Genomic DNA, 16,413 nt, shown 5'->3' with positions numbered 1-16,413 from the left:
TTTTGAATGCACTTCATGCCACAAGGTCCTTGTATCTCTTAGAAGGAACAAATTCTTCTACCTGTTCTTCAGGATGTGCTATTGTGAAAGCTTATTAAAAGTTCCAAAACTTGTTTCTGAATATACCAATTTCCCCTTTTATCTGACGGATCTAAAACCTGTTTTTCAAGAAGGCTGGTTGGTGTGGGATGATCCTACGGGGAAAATTTCTCATTATACTTGATTCCTTTTAGTATGAGATTTAAGGAGATGCGCAAAAGGAGATGTAGCTCCAGATCAATCCCTGGAATCTTGCACTTAAATATATTGTGTAACAGGTGTAAAGGAATGTCTTTCCCAGACCTGAGACCCTGGAGCGGTGCTGCTAATTAAACTAGACAGACCAATAACCTGTCACCAGATCCTCATGTTTTTCTTGGGAAGGTAAAACAATACTGCATTTCAGCTTCGACAAGAAATACAGTATTAATTGTTTTGGTGCCAGAAAGACACAGTCAACATCCATATTTTTATTGGGATGTAACTTTTCATTAAAGGAAACCACAGAACACATTTCTTGTACAGAATCTGACTGTTGGTCTGTTGGGGTTAGTACTGTGCGCTCTGACTGGTGACGGCTTTTCAGTGTTTGCTAGTTGCCTATTGAGAGCCAGCAAGGTGTTCTGTTAAAGTGTTGGACTAGGAGCTGGAAAGCTCAATTTTGAATCCCTACTCTTCCATGGAGACTTGCTGGGTGCCTTGGGCCACTCACATAAACCCTCATCCTAACCAATCACATTGTGTTGATATGAGGATACATGGGAAGAGAGGAGAATGATGTAGGCACTTTAGAGCCCCTCTTGGGGAGAAAAGCAGAACACGAAGAAATTATTTAGTTGGATATGCTGGGAATTGAACTAGAGGCATTCTACATGCAAAACAGTTGCTCTACCACTGAGCCAGATCCCCATATTGTAGCATCTGCCATCTCCTTAAAAAAAAACAACCCAACCCCAGCTATCTATATGTCACATCTTCTGGAGCAGCTCTGACTTAATTCAAGTTGCATCCTGAGCCCCAAGGGCTAGCAAAGAATATTTGCAGGAAACAAGAACATCCCAGCCAGACAGGAATGTTGAATAAGTTAGTGATCGTGGGACAAGATGGAATGCTCCAACAAGTGTCCTCTGTTGCTCTTTTGAATAAATTCTGCCAAATAAAAGGTGACACAAACTTGCAGAAGTTAATTCAGGGTTCCAGCAGTCAGGATTGCTTGTAAATGCACTGGCAAGTAAGGGAAGAGGAGTTTGGATTTCCAACCCACTTTTCTCTCCCGTACAGAGTCTCAAAGTGGCTTAACTGTTTTTTCTCTTCCCCCCCCTCCCCAGTCGACAAACACCTTGTGAGGTAGGTGAGGCTGAGAGTGGTCTGGGAGAACTGTGAGTAGCTCACGGTCACCCGGCGGGAATGTACGGGTGGGTGAACAAACCTGGTTCACCAGATAAGATTCTGCTGTTCATGTGGAGGAGTGTGGAATCAAACCTAATTCTCCAGATTGGAGTCCACCTGCTCTTAACCACTAACTACATAATGCTGGCTCTCCATGGAGGATGTGCCTTGTCTGCTCATGTCAGGAGAGCAGCAGGAGCTATTCTGTAGTAAATGGCATATGTTGGCATGTTTAGGGTACAGCCCTGGCTTCTAAGAAAAAGTAAATGCAAGAGAGTCATCGCCTGCAGCCTCCTCCTCCAGCACCCACAAGAAAGGCCTGTGGAGAATGGCTGAAAACACACTTTGTGCATAGGAGAGGGTCCCAAGTCCAGTTCCTGCTATCATAATTCAAATGGTCTTCTCAGACAGGAAGTCCTGGGACGGCTCTTCTCTGCCTGTGATGCTGGAGGTCCACTTGATGGTCAGTGCAGATGACACACCGAGAATATGTCACCTTTAGGCAAAAACAAGTACAAAATGTGTATGATATATTTTAAAACCAACCAAATTGACACGGTGCAAATTTCTGAGCTCACCGCCTGCTCCAGGTCCGCAAAGTCGGAAAATTCCGCCTCCTCCCCAGCAAACATTAAGCATTCCTCAGAATGGGAAATGCTAGTAATTGCCCTAAAATGGTTGAGGACACCCTGCTAGTTAATGCAAAGGCGCTGGTAACCGCCAAGGTAACACTCCATGCAGCAACGGGCAGGAGTGATCCTTCCCAAGTCAGACAGGCAGGCTGAGGAGGAGGAATAAAGGTAAAATAATCGAATAAAGGTGAAAGAATCAGCACAGGCTATGAGCTGAACTGTGCTCCCTGAGGCAGGAAATGAACTGGAGGTAAAGTGGGAGACCAGAGAAGCAACAGAAAATCTTAACTAAGATTCCTGCCTCCCTTATTGGCTGCCGATGAACAGCCCAGATGTCCTGAAACCCAAGGGGAGAACTTCCTGTTTTCCATGCAGAGCAATGCAAAGAACAATGGAATATACCGTTGCACATCAATGCTGCATGGGTATCAATTATATATATATAGTGCTATAGTCACATGTATAAACACACAAACACAATTCACCCATATATAAATGTGTATACCCAATTATTCACACTCTCATATCTATACACATGAACTTGCTATAACTATATAAACATGTAATATACTATTAGTCCATATGACAGAATATACATAAATTATTTCATAATCATCTGTCTCTTATTCCTTTATAGGTGAGTCCTGATGGACATCTAGTTCCATGTACAATTTTCTAGCCACTGTGGTGTATTATACAGTTCCATGTATCCTGTAAAGTGTTGGTTTGCAGCTTTCCACCCAAGCCCAACCAGCTGGTGTGAAACTCAGCAAGTTTCTAATATCACTCTTCCAAATATGCGGATAATGGAAGGCTTCCGAGCTATAACATTTAACACTGCAATCGACAACACCTGTTTTTCATTCCTCCACGAAAATAAGGAATCATGAAGACCAATTTTCTCATGTGAATGCATATTTCACAAATCACAACACACGTTTGCGCTTTCAATTATTCTTCCTCAGTGATGCATTCCTCCATTGAATAAATATATTTAGCCAGTTTGGGGTTCTAATAAATAAATAAATTTGTTGTTATAAATATGATGATCACTATATTAATTTAAGTATGATAGGATTTACAAAAATGTATAATTTACAATATATATATGAATGTTGTTGTTTATATGTTGTAGATATTAATTATACATATTATAAATATTAAAATAGTATTATAAATAAATAATATATAATACACCACAATAACTGCACATTGTACATGGAACTAGATGTCTATCAGACTCACATATAAAAGAATAAGAGACAGATGATTATGATATAATTCATGTATATTCTGTCATGTGGACTTAATATAGTATTTTATATGTTTAAATAGTTATAGCAAGTTCATGTTTATAGATATAAGAGTGTGAATAATTGGGTATACACATTTATATATGGGTGAATTGTGTTTATGTGTGTGTATGCATGTTTACTTGTGACTATATATATATATATATATATATATATATATATATATATATATATATATATATATATATATATCCTATTCCATGCAGAGCAGCCATGAGGGGGGCACAGTTAAACAATCATAGCTGATCCAGTTTAAATACACTCATCAGCTTTTACTGCATCTAGTTTCACTCCTGGATCTGATGCAATAAACTGTGTTGTTATATTAGGTCATGTCTGTTTTGTTACAAAATCCAGCATGTTTATGAATAAGCTACTGGCCAAGATACAGTATGCAATTAAAGAAGATGCGGGCAGGAATTCAGTGTGCTAAATTTCTTGGCGGGGGGAGTCATGTGCCTTTCACACTTTTATGATTGCCTTCCCAAAATTGTCTCCCCTTAACATTCCTAGGAATGCTGCCGGCATATTCTCAAATCCTTCTGTGATATGTTCACGCCACTTAATTTTTTCCTGTGCAAAAAAAACAGATTAAAAAGTCAATTAATAGTGTTGGGCAATTCCCCCTAAGACCTAATTTAAGCTTTAAATTACAATGTCCGGGTATTTTAGCAAGGAGGAGAACATTATTATTATTATTATCATTATTATTTATTAGATTTAATATACCGCCCTATCCCCAAAGGGCTCAGGGCGGTGAACAACATAAAATATTATATATAAAAAAATATATATACAATTTAAAACAGTTACATTCTAAAACCATGTCCCACGAACCCATATACAACCCTCCCCAGAAAGGAATCATGGATCCCGATGATATTAGGGACCCCTGTAATCAGAGGGGGGGCAGGCAGAGGCACCATCAGCGGCTGGTCTCTCCAAAGGCCCGGTGGAACAACTCGGTCTTACAGGCCCTGCGGAACTCCCCAAGGTCCCGCAGGGCCCGGACAGCTGGTGTAGATTGTTCCACCAGGCTGGAGCCAGAGCCGTAAAGGCCCTGGCCCGAGTGGAGGCCAGCCGCGTCATTGAGGGGCTAGGGATCTCCAGTAAATTGGCCTCTGCTGAACACAGAGGTCAAACCGGGACATATGGGGTAATGCGGTCCCGAAGGTACGAGGGTCCCAGGCCGCGTAAGGCCTTAAAGGTCAATACCCACACCTTGAGGATGATTTGGAATTCAACCGGTAACCAATGCAGGCGGCGCAACACAGGGAGAATATGTTCTCGAAAGGCGCCCCCTGTGAGCAGACGGGCCGCCGCATGTTGAACCAGTTTCAATTTCCGGATCAAACGCAAGGGAAGGCCCGCGTAGAGCGAGTTACAATAGTTTAGCCTGGAGGTGACCGTTGCATGGATCACAGTGGCTAGATCAGCGTTGGAGAGGAAGGGAGCCATAGCGATCAACATAGCGATCAAGGCTGAAAGGCTCATGCTTGGATATATTCAGAATTCAAAAAGCAGTCTGGTATCAGAGCCTCATGCTCTCTCTCTCTATCTCATAATGATCTATCTCCATATCCTCAGTGTAAGCAATCTGGAAGCATCAAATTTCTAAAAACAAAAAGAGTGCTGCTGGTTGAGACCAGAAGTCCACCTAGTCCAGCATCCTGTCTCACACAGTGGCCAACCAATTACTCAGGGAGAACCACAGATCCTTCCCTTTTTCCTGGCACTGACATTTCGATCCCTGATCCTAAAAAGATCTGTCTAGCCTCAACCCAAGCCAGGACCTTTTTGGCCCTGGTCCCAACCCTGTGGAATGCTCTGTCTAATGAGACCCAGGTCCTGCGGGAAAAGGTACAGTTTCACAGGGGCTGTAAGCCAGAGCTGTTTCACTAGGAATACTGTTGAGGCAGCTACAGTGTTTCCATCAAGGTGTCCCCTTCCCCTTTCCTTTCCCTTCCTCTCTTTCCTTCCTTTCCTCATTCTTTCTCCCTTTCCCTTTTTCTTCCTTTCTCTTTTTATCCTTTGGTGGGGTCTTATTTTAGCGCTATCTATGAGCTTTTTAATGATTGTGATTTTAACTGTTTAAATTGGAACTTTTGTAGTCTTAACTGCTAAATGAAAATTTGTATTGGAAATGTTGGGAAGCCCTGAGCCTGTAGGGAGGGGCCGCATACAAATCTAATGAATCAAATCTAATCTTCAAAAGTAAACTGCCACCGTGTTTAGATGCTCACTGTTGCTAGTAAGCAGTGGTGGGATTCAGCAGGTTTGCAATACTTTGGCAGAACCAGTAGTTAAAATGGTGCTTGTAAACAACCAGTTGTTAAATTATTTGAATCCAACCACCGGAACCAGTTATATTATTTGAATCCCAGCACTGCTAGTAAGCCGTGATAGATATCTCCTTCCCCAAATTCTTGCTCTCCTCTCATGTTCAATTGACTAAAGCCTAAAATACCTTACAAGGTTTGTGAATGATAAAGCAAAGAAAGAGTTCATAAAGTACTATTAAAACGGTAATTTTAAAAGCTTTCTTGCTATGTAGAGGGCTCATATTTCTGTTTCACAGCCTCCCACACTCACTACTTGGCCCTTTTGAAAAGCAGAAATCCAAACAGCAGCATTATGAAAACTGGAGACAGGCCAAGACAAGAGCTGCCATTTTATTTTCTACCCTAGGCTTGATATAGATTGACCTTTTGCCTTGACTGAAAGGGGGAAATGCTTGTGGGAACTGAATACATATATGTGATAAATAGACATCCTCACCAACTTACAGGTCCAAAGAAAACACAGAGCAGTCAGACTATGGTTCCTTACCTGCATGAACCATTTCAACAGAGCTTTCTGACCTATTTCCTCATGGTTTTGCCACCGTGCTTCCAGGAAGCCTTCCATGCGAAGCTGTTTAAAGAGCACAGCAAGCTGGATGTAAGGACCTGGAAAGTATAGGTTCAAACTTTGTACTGAGGATGTCTGCAAATTTCATGATGGGCATATTTGACAGCCAGGTATGGGGGAGCTGATCATCCAGTCCATTCAGCTCCCAATGAACAGCTTGAATGACTGCCAAACAGACACTGTCTCTCAAACCCCTTTAGGAGTTCCAGCCTTGGAGGAACCAATCAAGACTTTTGGAGGGGGGCGGGTATCAAAAGCCAGTTCTCAGCTGATACCAGCTGAGCTTCTTGGTCTGCCAATTCCACCACCAAAGCTTCTCTATTCCAGAAAGATGGGGAAATGGAGATGCTTGGGGGTGGGGAGAACAGGAGCAATTGTATTCTTTCCTCCTCTGCCCTGAATGGTCAGCTTGGGTTGCACATATAAAAGAGCAGACTGCTCATTCTCTGCACCCTAATATGGGGAGAGGAGAGAAACACATAGCCCCCACCTCCAGATGTTACGGGAGCAAGTCAACTATTTCTCACAACTTGTGGATCAGTTTCAGTGGAAATGAACGAACAAATTGTTTTCCTGCTCCCGCTCCACCCGACACAAACAAGTGAACCTTGAACATGAGTTATTAGCTCCAATTCTTTGCATAATTTGCTTCTTCTTGCAGTAAAATCATCCACTTATTTTTTGCTGCAGCAGCCCAACATGACAAATGGGGTGTAAAAAAAAGAGAGGGGAACATCTAAGTTTCTGATTAACCTCCCCCCCTCACACACACCCCTTTGAATTTGCAAGGGTGTGCGACCAGAAGAACCTTACTTCTAGCGGATCTCTGCAATCAGCTTCAATTAGCTTTTAATCCTCCCTGCCCAGAGAACTTTTGCTGAATACATAGCAACATTTCCCCATCCAGAGATCAGAAGCTGACTCCAAGCTGATCACTCATCACCCGGCAGCCAGGTTCTGATGGCTTCAAGTAGCTTGTTCCTGTGAACAGATGTGCACAGGCTGCAAACAGTTGAACAACCTGTTAGTTGATCAAACCCCCTGATCACATTGGGAGACAGGATGAGTCAAACCAGCCGGCGTTTGAGCATCCCTATTTTGATTAAAATATGTTTTGAGTATATGGCCCATTTTATACAATTTCCATTGGCTTTTCCAAAAAGAATAGACAACACACAACACATTTAACAAAGGACAACATACTGAATCTAAAAGCACAATATAAATAGATAAAGTTAGAATATTTATCTTCTGTAATCTGGCAGTGAGGTGTCAAGTCTCATGGGAAAAGGCAAGAATGCTAGGAAAAGTTGAAGGCAGTAGGAAGAGAGGAAAACCAAACTTGAGATGGATTGACTCAATCAAGGATGGAACAGAAGTCAGTTTGCAAGACCTGAGCAAAGCTGCTCATTATAGGATGTTCTGGAAGTCATTAACTCATAAAGTCACTATAAGCCACAAATGACTTGATAGTACTTAACTCACTTAGTGAAGTAGCCTATCGACAAAGTCCCTCCGCACCTTCTCCAATGCTTTATTCACATGGTCAGTAATTACTCATAGCTACTGTGACTGAAAATAACCTGCTGGTTGCAATGACCTGGCAATTTTACCTTGAGGCAAAAACAGTGTCTCTTTAAAGAGTCTGAGTCACCAAATATACAAAGAAACTACTGAATCACACCTATCAACAAACAGTCCCCGAACACACCAAAGTAAATATTGAGGGGAGGGTCCTGTGCAGCAACACGGATGGAGACATAATGGCTACACCCTCTCCATGCCTGGTTCACCCATGGAGAAGAGGAAAGGTGGAAATGAAGTGACAGAAAACTGAAGTGCATTCACATTATGGCCTAAACAGGTTATAGCTGGATTCCCCACTGTTTTGGTCAGATATGAGTTATGGATTCTCCTCAACTGCCATTCACCCCACACACTTGATATCCAGTTTGGATTTGGGCTGTTGCTGGTAGGAAGAAGGTCCTTCAGCCTTCCTTCCCACACATCCTCCTGATATGGAGAACATGCTGCTATGCTGTTATCAAGAGAGACTCCATCTTTGAAAGCTAAAAGCCTAGGAAAAATATTTTGGTTCCTCACATGAGTTACTAGGGTTCAAATCTACAATGCCATTTGTTAAGTGAGTACTTATCTGCTCAAGGTTGTTGAGTGCTTCTTAGAAGGATGTCATCCCCACTAATTGGAATCCAGATTTAGCTAGTTTCCCTGAGAAAGTTTTGTTTGGTATGAGAGGGAGGAAACTTACTCATTGTTAATGAGGCCTAGAAGATTGTGATTAAGTTTGTGCCCTCATTGGTCAATCAGTGGTCATCTGTTGTGGTCAGCCTAAACCAAATAAAATGTTTTCAGATCACAAAATAATACATTTTGGGGTGAGATTCCACGCAGTTTTCTCCTCAAAATGTTTGGAAAATGTATTTTTTATTTCTTCCCAACAAAACATTTTATTTGGAAAATGCTGAATAGCAATTCTTATCCCCCCCCCTCAACATTTTCAAAAATTTCCGTTTGCTGTACAGAAAGCAGGAAACATTTTATTTTTTCCCACCCAACTTGCCAGCTTCCACTTTCATTCTCTCTGCAGCTTACACCCACCGTTTTGTGCTGCTGCAGAGATTCTTCACCACTTGCTGAAGGTTTCCCACAGAGGTTTCCTCTGCTTGCAGTTCATCCGCCTGCGAATTCACTGTAGAAAGTACATGAATAAAGTTAGTTTGGACTGGCGATCCTGCGCACGTGTCGTTTTTCGTTTTTGTTTGTTTAGAGGGAGGTGTCTTCAAAGCTATGAAGACACATGTGCCTATTTCGAGTCATCACGGCTTTGAAGGCACCTCCCTCAAAAAAAAAAAGGAAAGGAAAAGTGACATGTGCAGGATCACCAATTCCCATTAGCTTTATTTATGTACTTTCTATGGTGAAATCATGGGCAAATGACTGCCATCACAAACCTTCAGCAAATGACAAATGGGATGAAGAATCTCTGCGGCAGTACAAAATGGCGGGTGAGACCTATGGAGAAACCGAAAAGAAGCGCTCCCAACAGGGAGGAAGGTGGGTACAAGAACCGTTTTGGCCTGAAATGCTTATTTTTTCCATGCTATGCAGAAGAAAAAAGCCAACATCTGCGAGACGTTTTATTTGTTTGTGCAGAACAGGCAACTGTTATTTGAAGTTCGTATTTCTGTAGTTTCACTTTAATAAATTTTTAAATAATTTTTGGCATCTCTGAGTTTCTGGTTCAGAGCTCACTGTGCTGCGTTGGCTTGGCTTTACTCCCCATTCACCTTTACTCCCCATTCTGTGACAGCTTTACTCCCCATTCTCCCTGTGGCCATTCAGATTGTTTTCCCATACTATACTTCAAGGATGTCGTCGCACGATGCATGAAACATGAGTCTAGTCAGGCTGACCCAACCCATGATACACGTGACTGGAGACCCATCTTAAAACATTTACGTGGAGCCCAATTCCACTGTGGAGTCTAGTGTGGTGAAATGGGGGGAGAGGCTTCTAAGAAGAAGAAATAAGCCTGTATTTTGAGGAAAGCCCAGCTTTCAAAGGAGAATAAAATTCATTCATGATAATTTTAAAGTTATTTTTGCATATATTTATGATTTTATTGTGCATCTAATGATGACCTTATGAGAAAGAAAAATTGACATTTGTAATAGTGGCATTTGTTAAATTCATTTAACATAACATTACCATTTAAATGGTAGAACCAATTTTTTGGTCTCCCTCCCAGGCTTCATTTGAAGAGAAGAAAATATTTGAATTTGTCGATTCAGACAAAGAATCAGCATGGTGTAGTGGTTAAGAGCAGGTGGGCTATAGTCTGGAGAACTGAGCTTGATTTCCCATTCCAACTGAGCAGCGGACTATAATCTGATCAACCACATTCATTTCCCCACTCCTACATTCCTGCTGGGTGACCTTGGGCTACTCACAGTTCTCTCAGAACTTTCTCAGTCCTACCTACCTCACCAGATGTCTGTTGTGGAGATAGAAAGGGAAAGGAGTTTATAAGCCCCTTTGAGTTTATAAGCCCCTTTGAGTCTCCGGACAGGAAACGTGGATATAAATCCAAACTCTTCTTCAACACACCATTGTAACATCTGTATTGTTGAAGGCTTTCATGGGTGGAATCACTAGGATGCTGTGGACTTTCCGGGTTGTGTGGCCATGTTCCAATAGTATTTTTCCCTGACGTTTCGCCTGCATCTGTGGCTGGCACAACTCAGAAAACCCACAATATCTTATTGACAGGATGGATCAATGAAATACTTTCCTGTTTTAAGTCTATGTAACCAAACTGCAAATTTACAACCTGTAAATCTGGATTTCCTCTCTTACTGTTCTTTCCATTATGACACTTTACTTCAAAAGGAGAAAATAGTACATCAATACAAATTCTTGCAGTTTCACCTTCTTAGAGTAGTCCATATGTATTAGACAATGGAATGAGGGAGTCAGTTGGATTTTCAGCAACTCCATGACCTTGGAGGCTTTGGGAGATGGTGGCAGTGCCACAGAACGAATGGCTCCAGGGAAGCAAATCTATTTGGTCCTGCGATTACTGAATACTGAAACTATTCAAAAGGTCCATGGCAAACAGGAAGCAAGCCTCTGCTAAGCCTCTACTGCCCTCTGGTGGCAAGCAGATGTGGTGCTCCATTTGTTTAATAAATTGCATTGAATTGTTCCGGTGGTGGAAAGTGCTGCCAAGTCACAACTGACTTATGGCGACCCCGTAAGGTTTTAGAGGCAAGAGAAGTTCAGAGGTGATTGCCACTGCCTGGCTCTATGAGGGCTGAGAGAACTGTGACCGCTCCAAGGTCACCCAGTAGGCAACTCCTATGAAGTGCTTCTCTTAACCACTACGCTGGCCCCCATCTGAATAATTTAAAAATATTCTACGTCTGAGGGGGGATATGATTGAAGTCTATAAAATTATGCATGGGATAGAAAATGTTGACAGAGAGAAATTTTTCTCTCTTTCTCACAATACTAGGACCAGGGGGCATTCATTGAAAATGCTGGGGTGAAGAATTAGGACTTAATAAAAGGAAACACTTCTTCACACAACGTGTGATTGGTGTTTGGAATATGCTGCCACAGGAGGTGGTGATGGCCACTAACCTGGATAGCTTTAAAAAGGGCTTGGACAGATTTATGGAGGAGAAGTCGATCTATGGCTACCAATCTTGATCCTCCTTGATCTGAGATTGCAAATGCCTTAGCAGACCAGGTGCTCAGGAGCAGCAGCAGCAGAAGGCCATTGCTTTCACATCCTGCATGTGAGCTCCCAAAGGCACCTGGTGGGCCACTGCGAGTAGCAGAGTGCTGGACTAGATGGACTCTGGTCTGATCCAGCAGGCTAGTTCTTATGTTCTTATGTTCTTATGTACATTTAATATTACTGAATTTATACCTGGGATTTAAACCATCTGATCCCACGTCTCACATTACATTAAGGGATCACAACACTAGTTTAGCTCCTTCCTCTTGACTGTGGCATATTCCTGGCTCTTAGGAAGAGGAAAAAAACCCATTACTGCTTAAGAACATAAGAATGAGCCTTCTGTCAACATTTTCTACCCCATGCATAATTTTATAGACTTCAATCATATTCGCCCTCAGACATTCTTGTTGCATTCACTTCTGTACCAATGCAGCTGTATTGTGATGAAGTTGTATATTTGGTGTGCCAAAACACACATCAAAGTAGAGATTTAAAGATACTGCAGACTGATTGGTGTCATTTAATTTTTTTTCTTTTGAACCCCAGGATTTATTTAAGCTGAATGTAAGTTATGTTTACGGTAAGTAACACTATCATTAGCTTTCTGTTTAGTATATCACAGCTTTTAAGATGCTAAGTAAGCAACAGATCCCTCCCCGCTTCCTCCAGTGTGAAAAAATGTTTCTACCTTTTTGGGGCTCCTTGTCACTGTACAACGAAATAGCACCACACACCGCAATTCTCCCGTATGTCTTCATCTGCTCCACAGCAACGCTGCTAAACGCACCTCCTACCTATGACACAGCAAAGGAGGAGAAATGAAAACCCTCAGTTACATGCATAACTAAGAATATTAACAGAGGGTAAAAGGTAAAGGTAGTCAGTTTCCTGTGCAAACAACCAGGGCATGACTGACCCATGGGGGTGATGTCACAACATGATGATTACTAATCGGATCATGTTTATGGAGTTGTTTGCCATTGTTTTCCCCATCTACACTTTACCCCCAGCAAACTGGGTACTCATTTTACTGACCTCAGAAGAATGGGAGGCTGAGTCAACCTTAAGCTGGCTATCTGAAACTGACTTCCATCGGGATTGAACTCAGGTTGTGAACAGAGTTTTTGACCACAGTCCTGCAGCTTACCCATTAGTGGGCACCTGGAAACACTAGATGGAGCATCTGTCTGCTGAAGCAGAGGGAACCCCTTATGCATTGCCTTGGTAACCTAGGCAGGGGCTTTTCTGGTGTCCAGTATTTCTGCAGCCTGAGTAGCCCATTTTTCAGGCTGAAGATGGGGTGCAGAAAGCTTTCTTTCTCACTGTGCCTCTTTTTAAAGGTTTGCTTGAACTTATTGGAGTTTTCCCTCCCATTTGAGTGTTAACAAATTCTTCCAGCCCGGACTAGAAGGAGGAGGGAACATTAATAATCTCTGCTTGAGGACCCTCTGCAAAAGTCAGGGTCAAAGCTTCCTACTCACTCATCCCTCCAATCACCTCTGGATGTAGAGTCCTGCTTCAGGGTATTGGACCTTTGCCAGCTGCACTCTACAGGAAGCTAGCGTTTTTGCACTGCTTTGCTCTTCCTCTCCCTTGTTGATTTGCAGCACTTTGAGGCTTACAGTTCCACCTTGGAGCTCTAGCACAGTGTGGGGCTTTAACAGAAGATCAAACAAACTGGAATGGGGAAAAAACTGGTGTATGAAACTCTTCATTTGGGCTGCAAACCCATTACCATTGTATTGCCAATTTATTTCATTTAGAATTCTGGTTTTTTTTTCAACTCATGAAAATGTATTAAGATTCGATTGTATTACAAGTTTGCACTAGGCCCAGAGCAATGGCTCCTAGCTTTTAACCTATACTGCATCTATAAGCATGGAAACAAATACAGTAGCCGAGGGCCGGAGCGAGGGGGAACTGCGCCCAGGGCACACGTGCGCCCTGCACTCCTGCTGCAGCGCTACTCACCACGCCCCGGAATGCCCCTGCACCAGCGTGTGCCTGGGGTATTGAGCCCCCTGCCCTGTGGGTGCTATGTTACTGCAGTAGCCCAGCTTCCACTGCAACACATTGGAACAACCTCACTTTGATGTTTTCAAAGGGTTGCCAGCCCCCTACCCCTGCCCTTGTTTCCTCCTGCCTCTCCGAGTGACAGCTGAACTAAAAAAAATTAAGTGTCCATTGGGCTCATGGTGTGACATCACTTCCAGGAAATCAGGAAATAGCATCACATCTCTCTAGGAATTTCCAGAAGCAGCAGTATGTGATTGTTCTTTTGAGAAGCATGTCCCTGGGCCGCAACAACAGTTTGATGATCTAAAAACACCCAAGAGAGCTTTTGCCCCCTGATTGCGTTAATATTATCTTCAGGTTGAATTACCTTCATATTAGAAGCCAAGGTTTTTTTTCACAGTATAAGATGCTGTTGTCCAATAAGTGAATCAAAGGTGGCTTGCCAATACACAGCTTTGCTAAACAAGGACATCAATTGCTGATAATCATCAATTACCATCTTGGCTGTTAACAAACATTGCTTGGCCACCAGCTCCATTCCAGAGTGCTGCTGTATTTCATTAATGTTATGCTGCAATATATTTTCCAGATTGTCTTGCAGAGGTTCCTGATCAAACAAAAATGTTTCTCCCAAAGGAGTAATAGTATCTAGAGACAGACTATTTTCTACCATTTCTATTGCTGCAAATCTTGTTGTTTAAAGGAACCACAGCACAATCTCTCCTGTTACTCAAAATCTACTTCTATTGATACATTTCAAAAAATCTTTAACTGTTTGACAGGCTTCATTGGAGCAGAAGATCCTGATGATTCTTCAAGTTGGACAATGGCTTTTTTGTATGTCATAATAATTGATAATATACCCCTAAAGGAAATAAGTTCTCTTCACAACCAAAAGTAAGAGTTTCCCACAGCTCTCTGTCTGCTCCTTAAATTGCTCTACTCACAACATAGAAAGTCAGTTGATTAAAAAGTCAGTACACAACAGCCTGAGGTAAAATAGGCCTAATTAAACTCTAAATAATGGCAATAAAACTACTGGCACGAGAGAGCGATAAGTAAATGCTTCTAGCCTGACATCATCTTGCCTCCCAGCGATCCTGAAAAAAAAACTTATGATCCTGACAAAATATCCAGTGTCCCAAGGCCTGCACAGAGCTGTAGCTTACGTTATCAAAGTAGCAATCGTAGCCATCTGGAGATGCTTCTTTCAGAGTTTGCTCCAGGGATCCCACAGTCTTGTAGTTAAAGGCAACATCAAAGCCAAGATTTTTTAGAAAGGCCACTTTTTTATCTGAGCCTGCACTGCCAACCACTTTGCAACCCTAAAAGATTAAACCAGAAAAAAAGAAACTAAACACAGACAATCTGCATCTAGAAGTTCTAGCACAAAGGGTGTTCACAAATTACAGGCATAATGCTAGACTTGACTTTGTCGGATTGTTTCAGTATTATTTATGGACCGCATTCTCACCTCATCTTTCCTGTGTTTCCCCCCTCCTTTATTTTACCCTGACAACAATCCTGACAGGTTGGTTAGGCTGAGAGGGAGAGAGATTGTTCCATGATCACCCAATGAGCTTCTTTGCCTAGTGTGGAGTTGAACCTGGGTCTCCCTAACACAACATTCAAAATGTTACACAACATTATACTATGATGTAAATTTAGATGATAATATACATATTGTTAAAACCTCATGCTGATATGAATTGCCAATCAGAACAAAAATTCTCTGCCACTGGGTAAGGGGGATGTCAGAGAAAACAGTTCCCATATATGTAGGGAAATCTGAACTTTCGTGCTCACACTTTCGATTTCCCAATCTTCCTCATGAAGCCTGATGGGTGACCTTGGGTCAGTCACAGTTCTCTCAGAACTCTCGTCCCACCTACCTCCAAGGTGTCTGCTGGGAGAGGAAGGGAAGGAGTTTGTGAGCTGTTTTGAGACTCCTTATGGTTGAGAAGAGCAAAGTATAAATCCAAACTCTTCTTTTTTTTTTACAGGCCTCTGTGCAATACTGAAATGTGCTGTTATGGTCACTTACTGCTATTTTGGCAATCTGCCCAGCCACGCTGCCCACAGCACCAGCGGCTGAGTTGATCAGTACAGTCTCCCCTGGTTTAAGCTTGCAAACATCAAAAAGGCCAAAATATGCAGTAAGCCTATAAGAAAGGGGAAGGAAAAGTAGGTTCACAAATCCTAACACAAAGTTGTGCTTGGCGTAGGTGCCTAAATGATGGAAGTCAAAATGTCCCAAAGAAGGAATGAGAGATCATCCACAGCAGCACAAGGGCATCTGGACCTTTAAGAGCTGCATAGAAGAGGGAATTTTAGTTGGTGCTGCTTTTCTAAAGTCCCTTGTCTATCCAGCTCTAGAAAGATGCCTGTTCTTCACTCTCTGACTCTCCACACTAAATTATGCTACAAAATAGTAAGACTTATTTGGGGCCAATTCATACAACTGTTTCTGAGGTGGAAATATTGCCATTTATCTGTACCTTTTTATTCCTCCATTCTTTAAACGAGCTCAGGACAACATTGCTCTTCCTTAAATCTTCCCCTTTGCTTTACCGCCATTGATGAACAAATCATCTCCAACTAATTTTGGAAGCTATTCAATTCCCCCACCCCATTAGAAGCTGCTTTAATTTAATTCTGAGTCACAAACCCTGTCTGAGCCCCTCTTCCACTACCCTGATATCTTGTACATTGCTCCAGCCACAAGGCACTCTAGGAAAAGTCACTCCCAGGGAACCTGACATTCTTAAGGTTCTCAGGCACATTTCTCACAACTAGGGTTATAGCTGGGATCCAAACAGATGATAGAGAATAGTTCACATAGGCTGAT

The 16,413-nt window shown here is 42.2% G+C and overlaps 1 protein-coding gene across 1 annotated transcript in view; it reads right to left on the bottom strand.

Moving 5' to 3' along the window:
• Positions 1 to 3,772: 3,772 nt before the first annotated feature.
• The window catches only part of LOC125436317 (prostaglandin reductase 1-like), a 44,661-nt gene continuing 32,020 nt past the window's right edge, over positions 3,773 to 16,413 (bottom strand). Inside the window, exons 6-10 of the mRNA XM_048503207.1 lie at positions 15,610 to 15,727; positions 14,735 to 14,890; positions 12,238 to 12,343; positions 6,203 to 6,321; positions 3,773 to 3,946 (exon numbers count right to left, since the gene is read on the bottom strand). Of these exons, the coding sequence (XP_048359164.1) occupies positions 3,836 to 3,946; positions 6,203 to 6,321; positions 12,238 to 12,343; positions 14,735 to 14,890; positions 15,610 to 15,727 (610 nt within the window). The 3' untranslated portion in view covers positions 3,773 to 3,835. The remainder of the gene's footprint in view (positions 3,947 to 6,202; positions 6,322 to 12,237; positions 12,344 to 14,734; positions 14,891 to 15,609; positions 15,728 to 16,413) is intronic.

This window comes from Sphaerodactylus townsendi, linkage group LG07 (genome assembly GCF_021028975.2).
Source record: "Sphaerodactylus townsendi isolate TG3544 linkage group LG07, MPM_Stown_v2.3, whole genome shotgun sequence".
NCBI lineage: Eukaryota > Metazoa > Chordata > Lepidosauria > Squamata > Sphaerodactylidae > Sphaerodactylus > Sphaerodactylus townsendi.
Note: the sequence above shows the minus strand (reverse complement) of the source record. Positions and strands in the feature narration are given on the sequence as shown.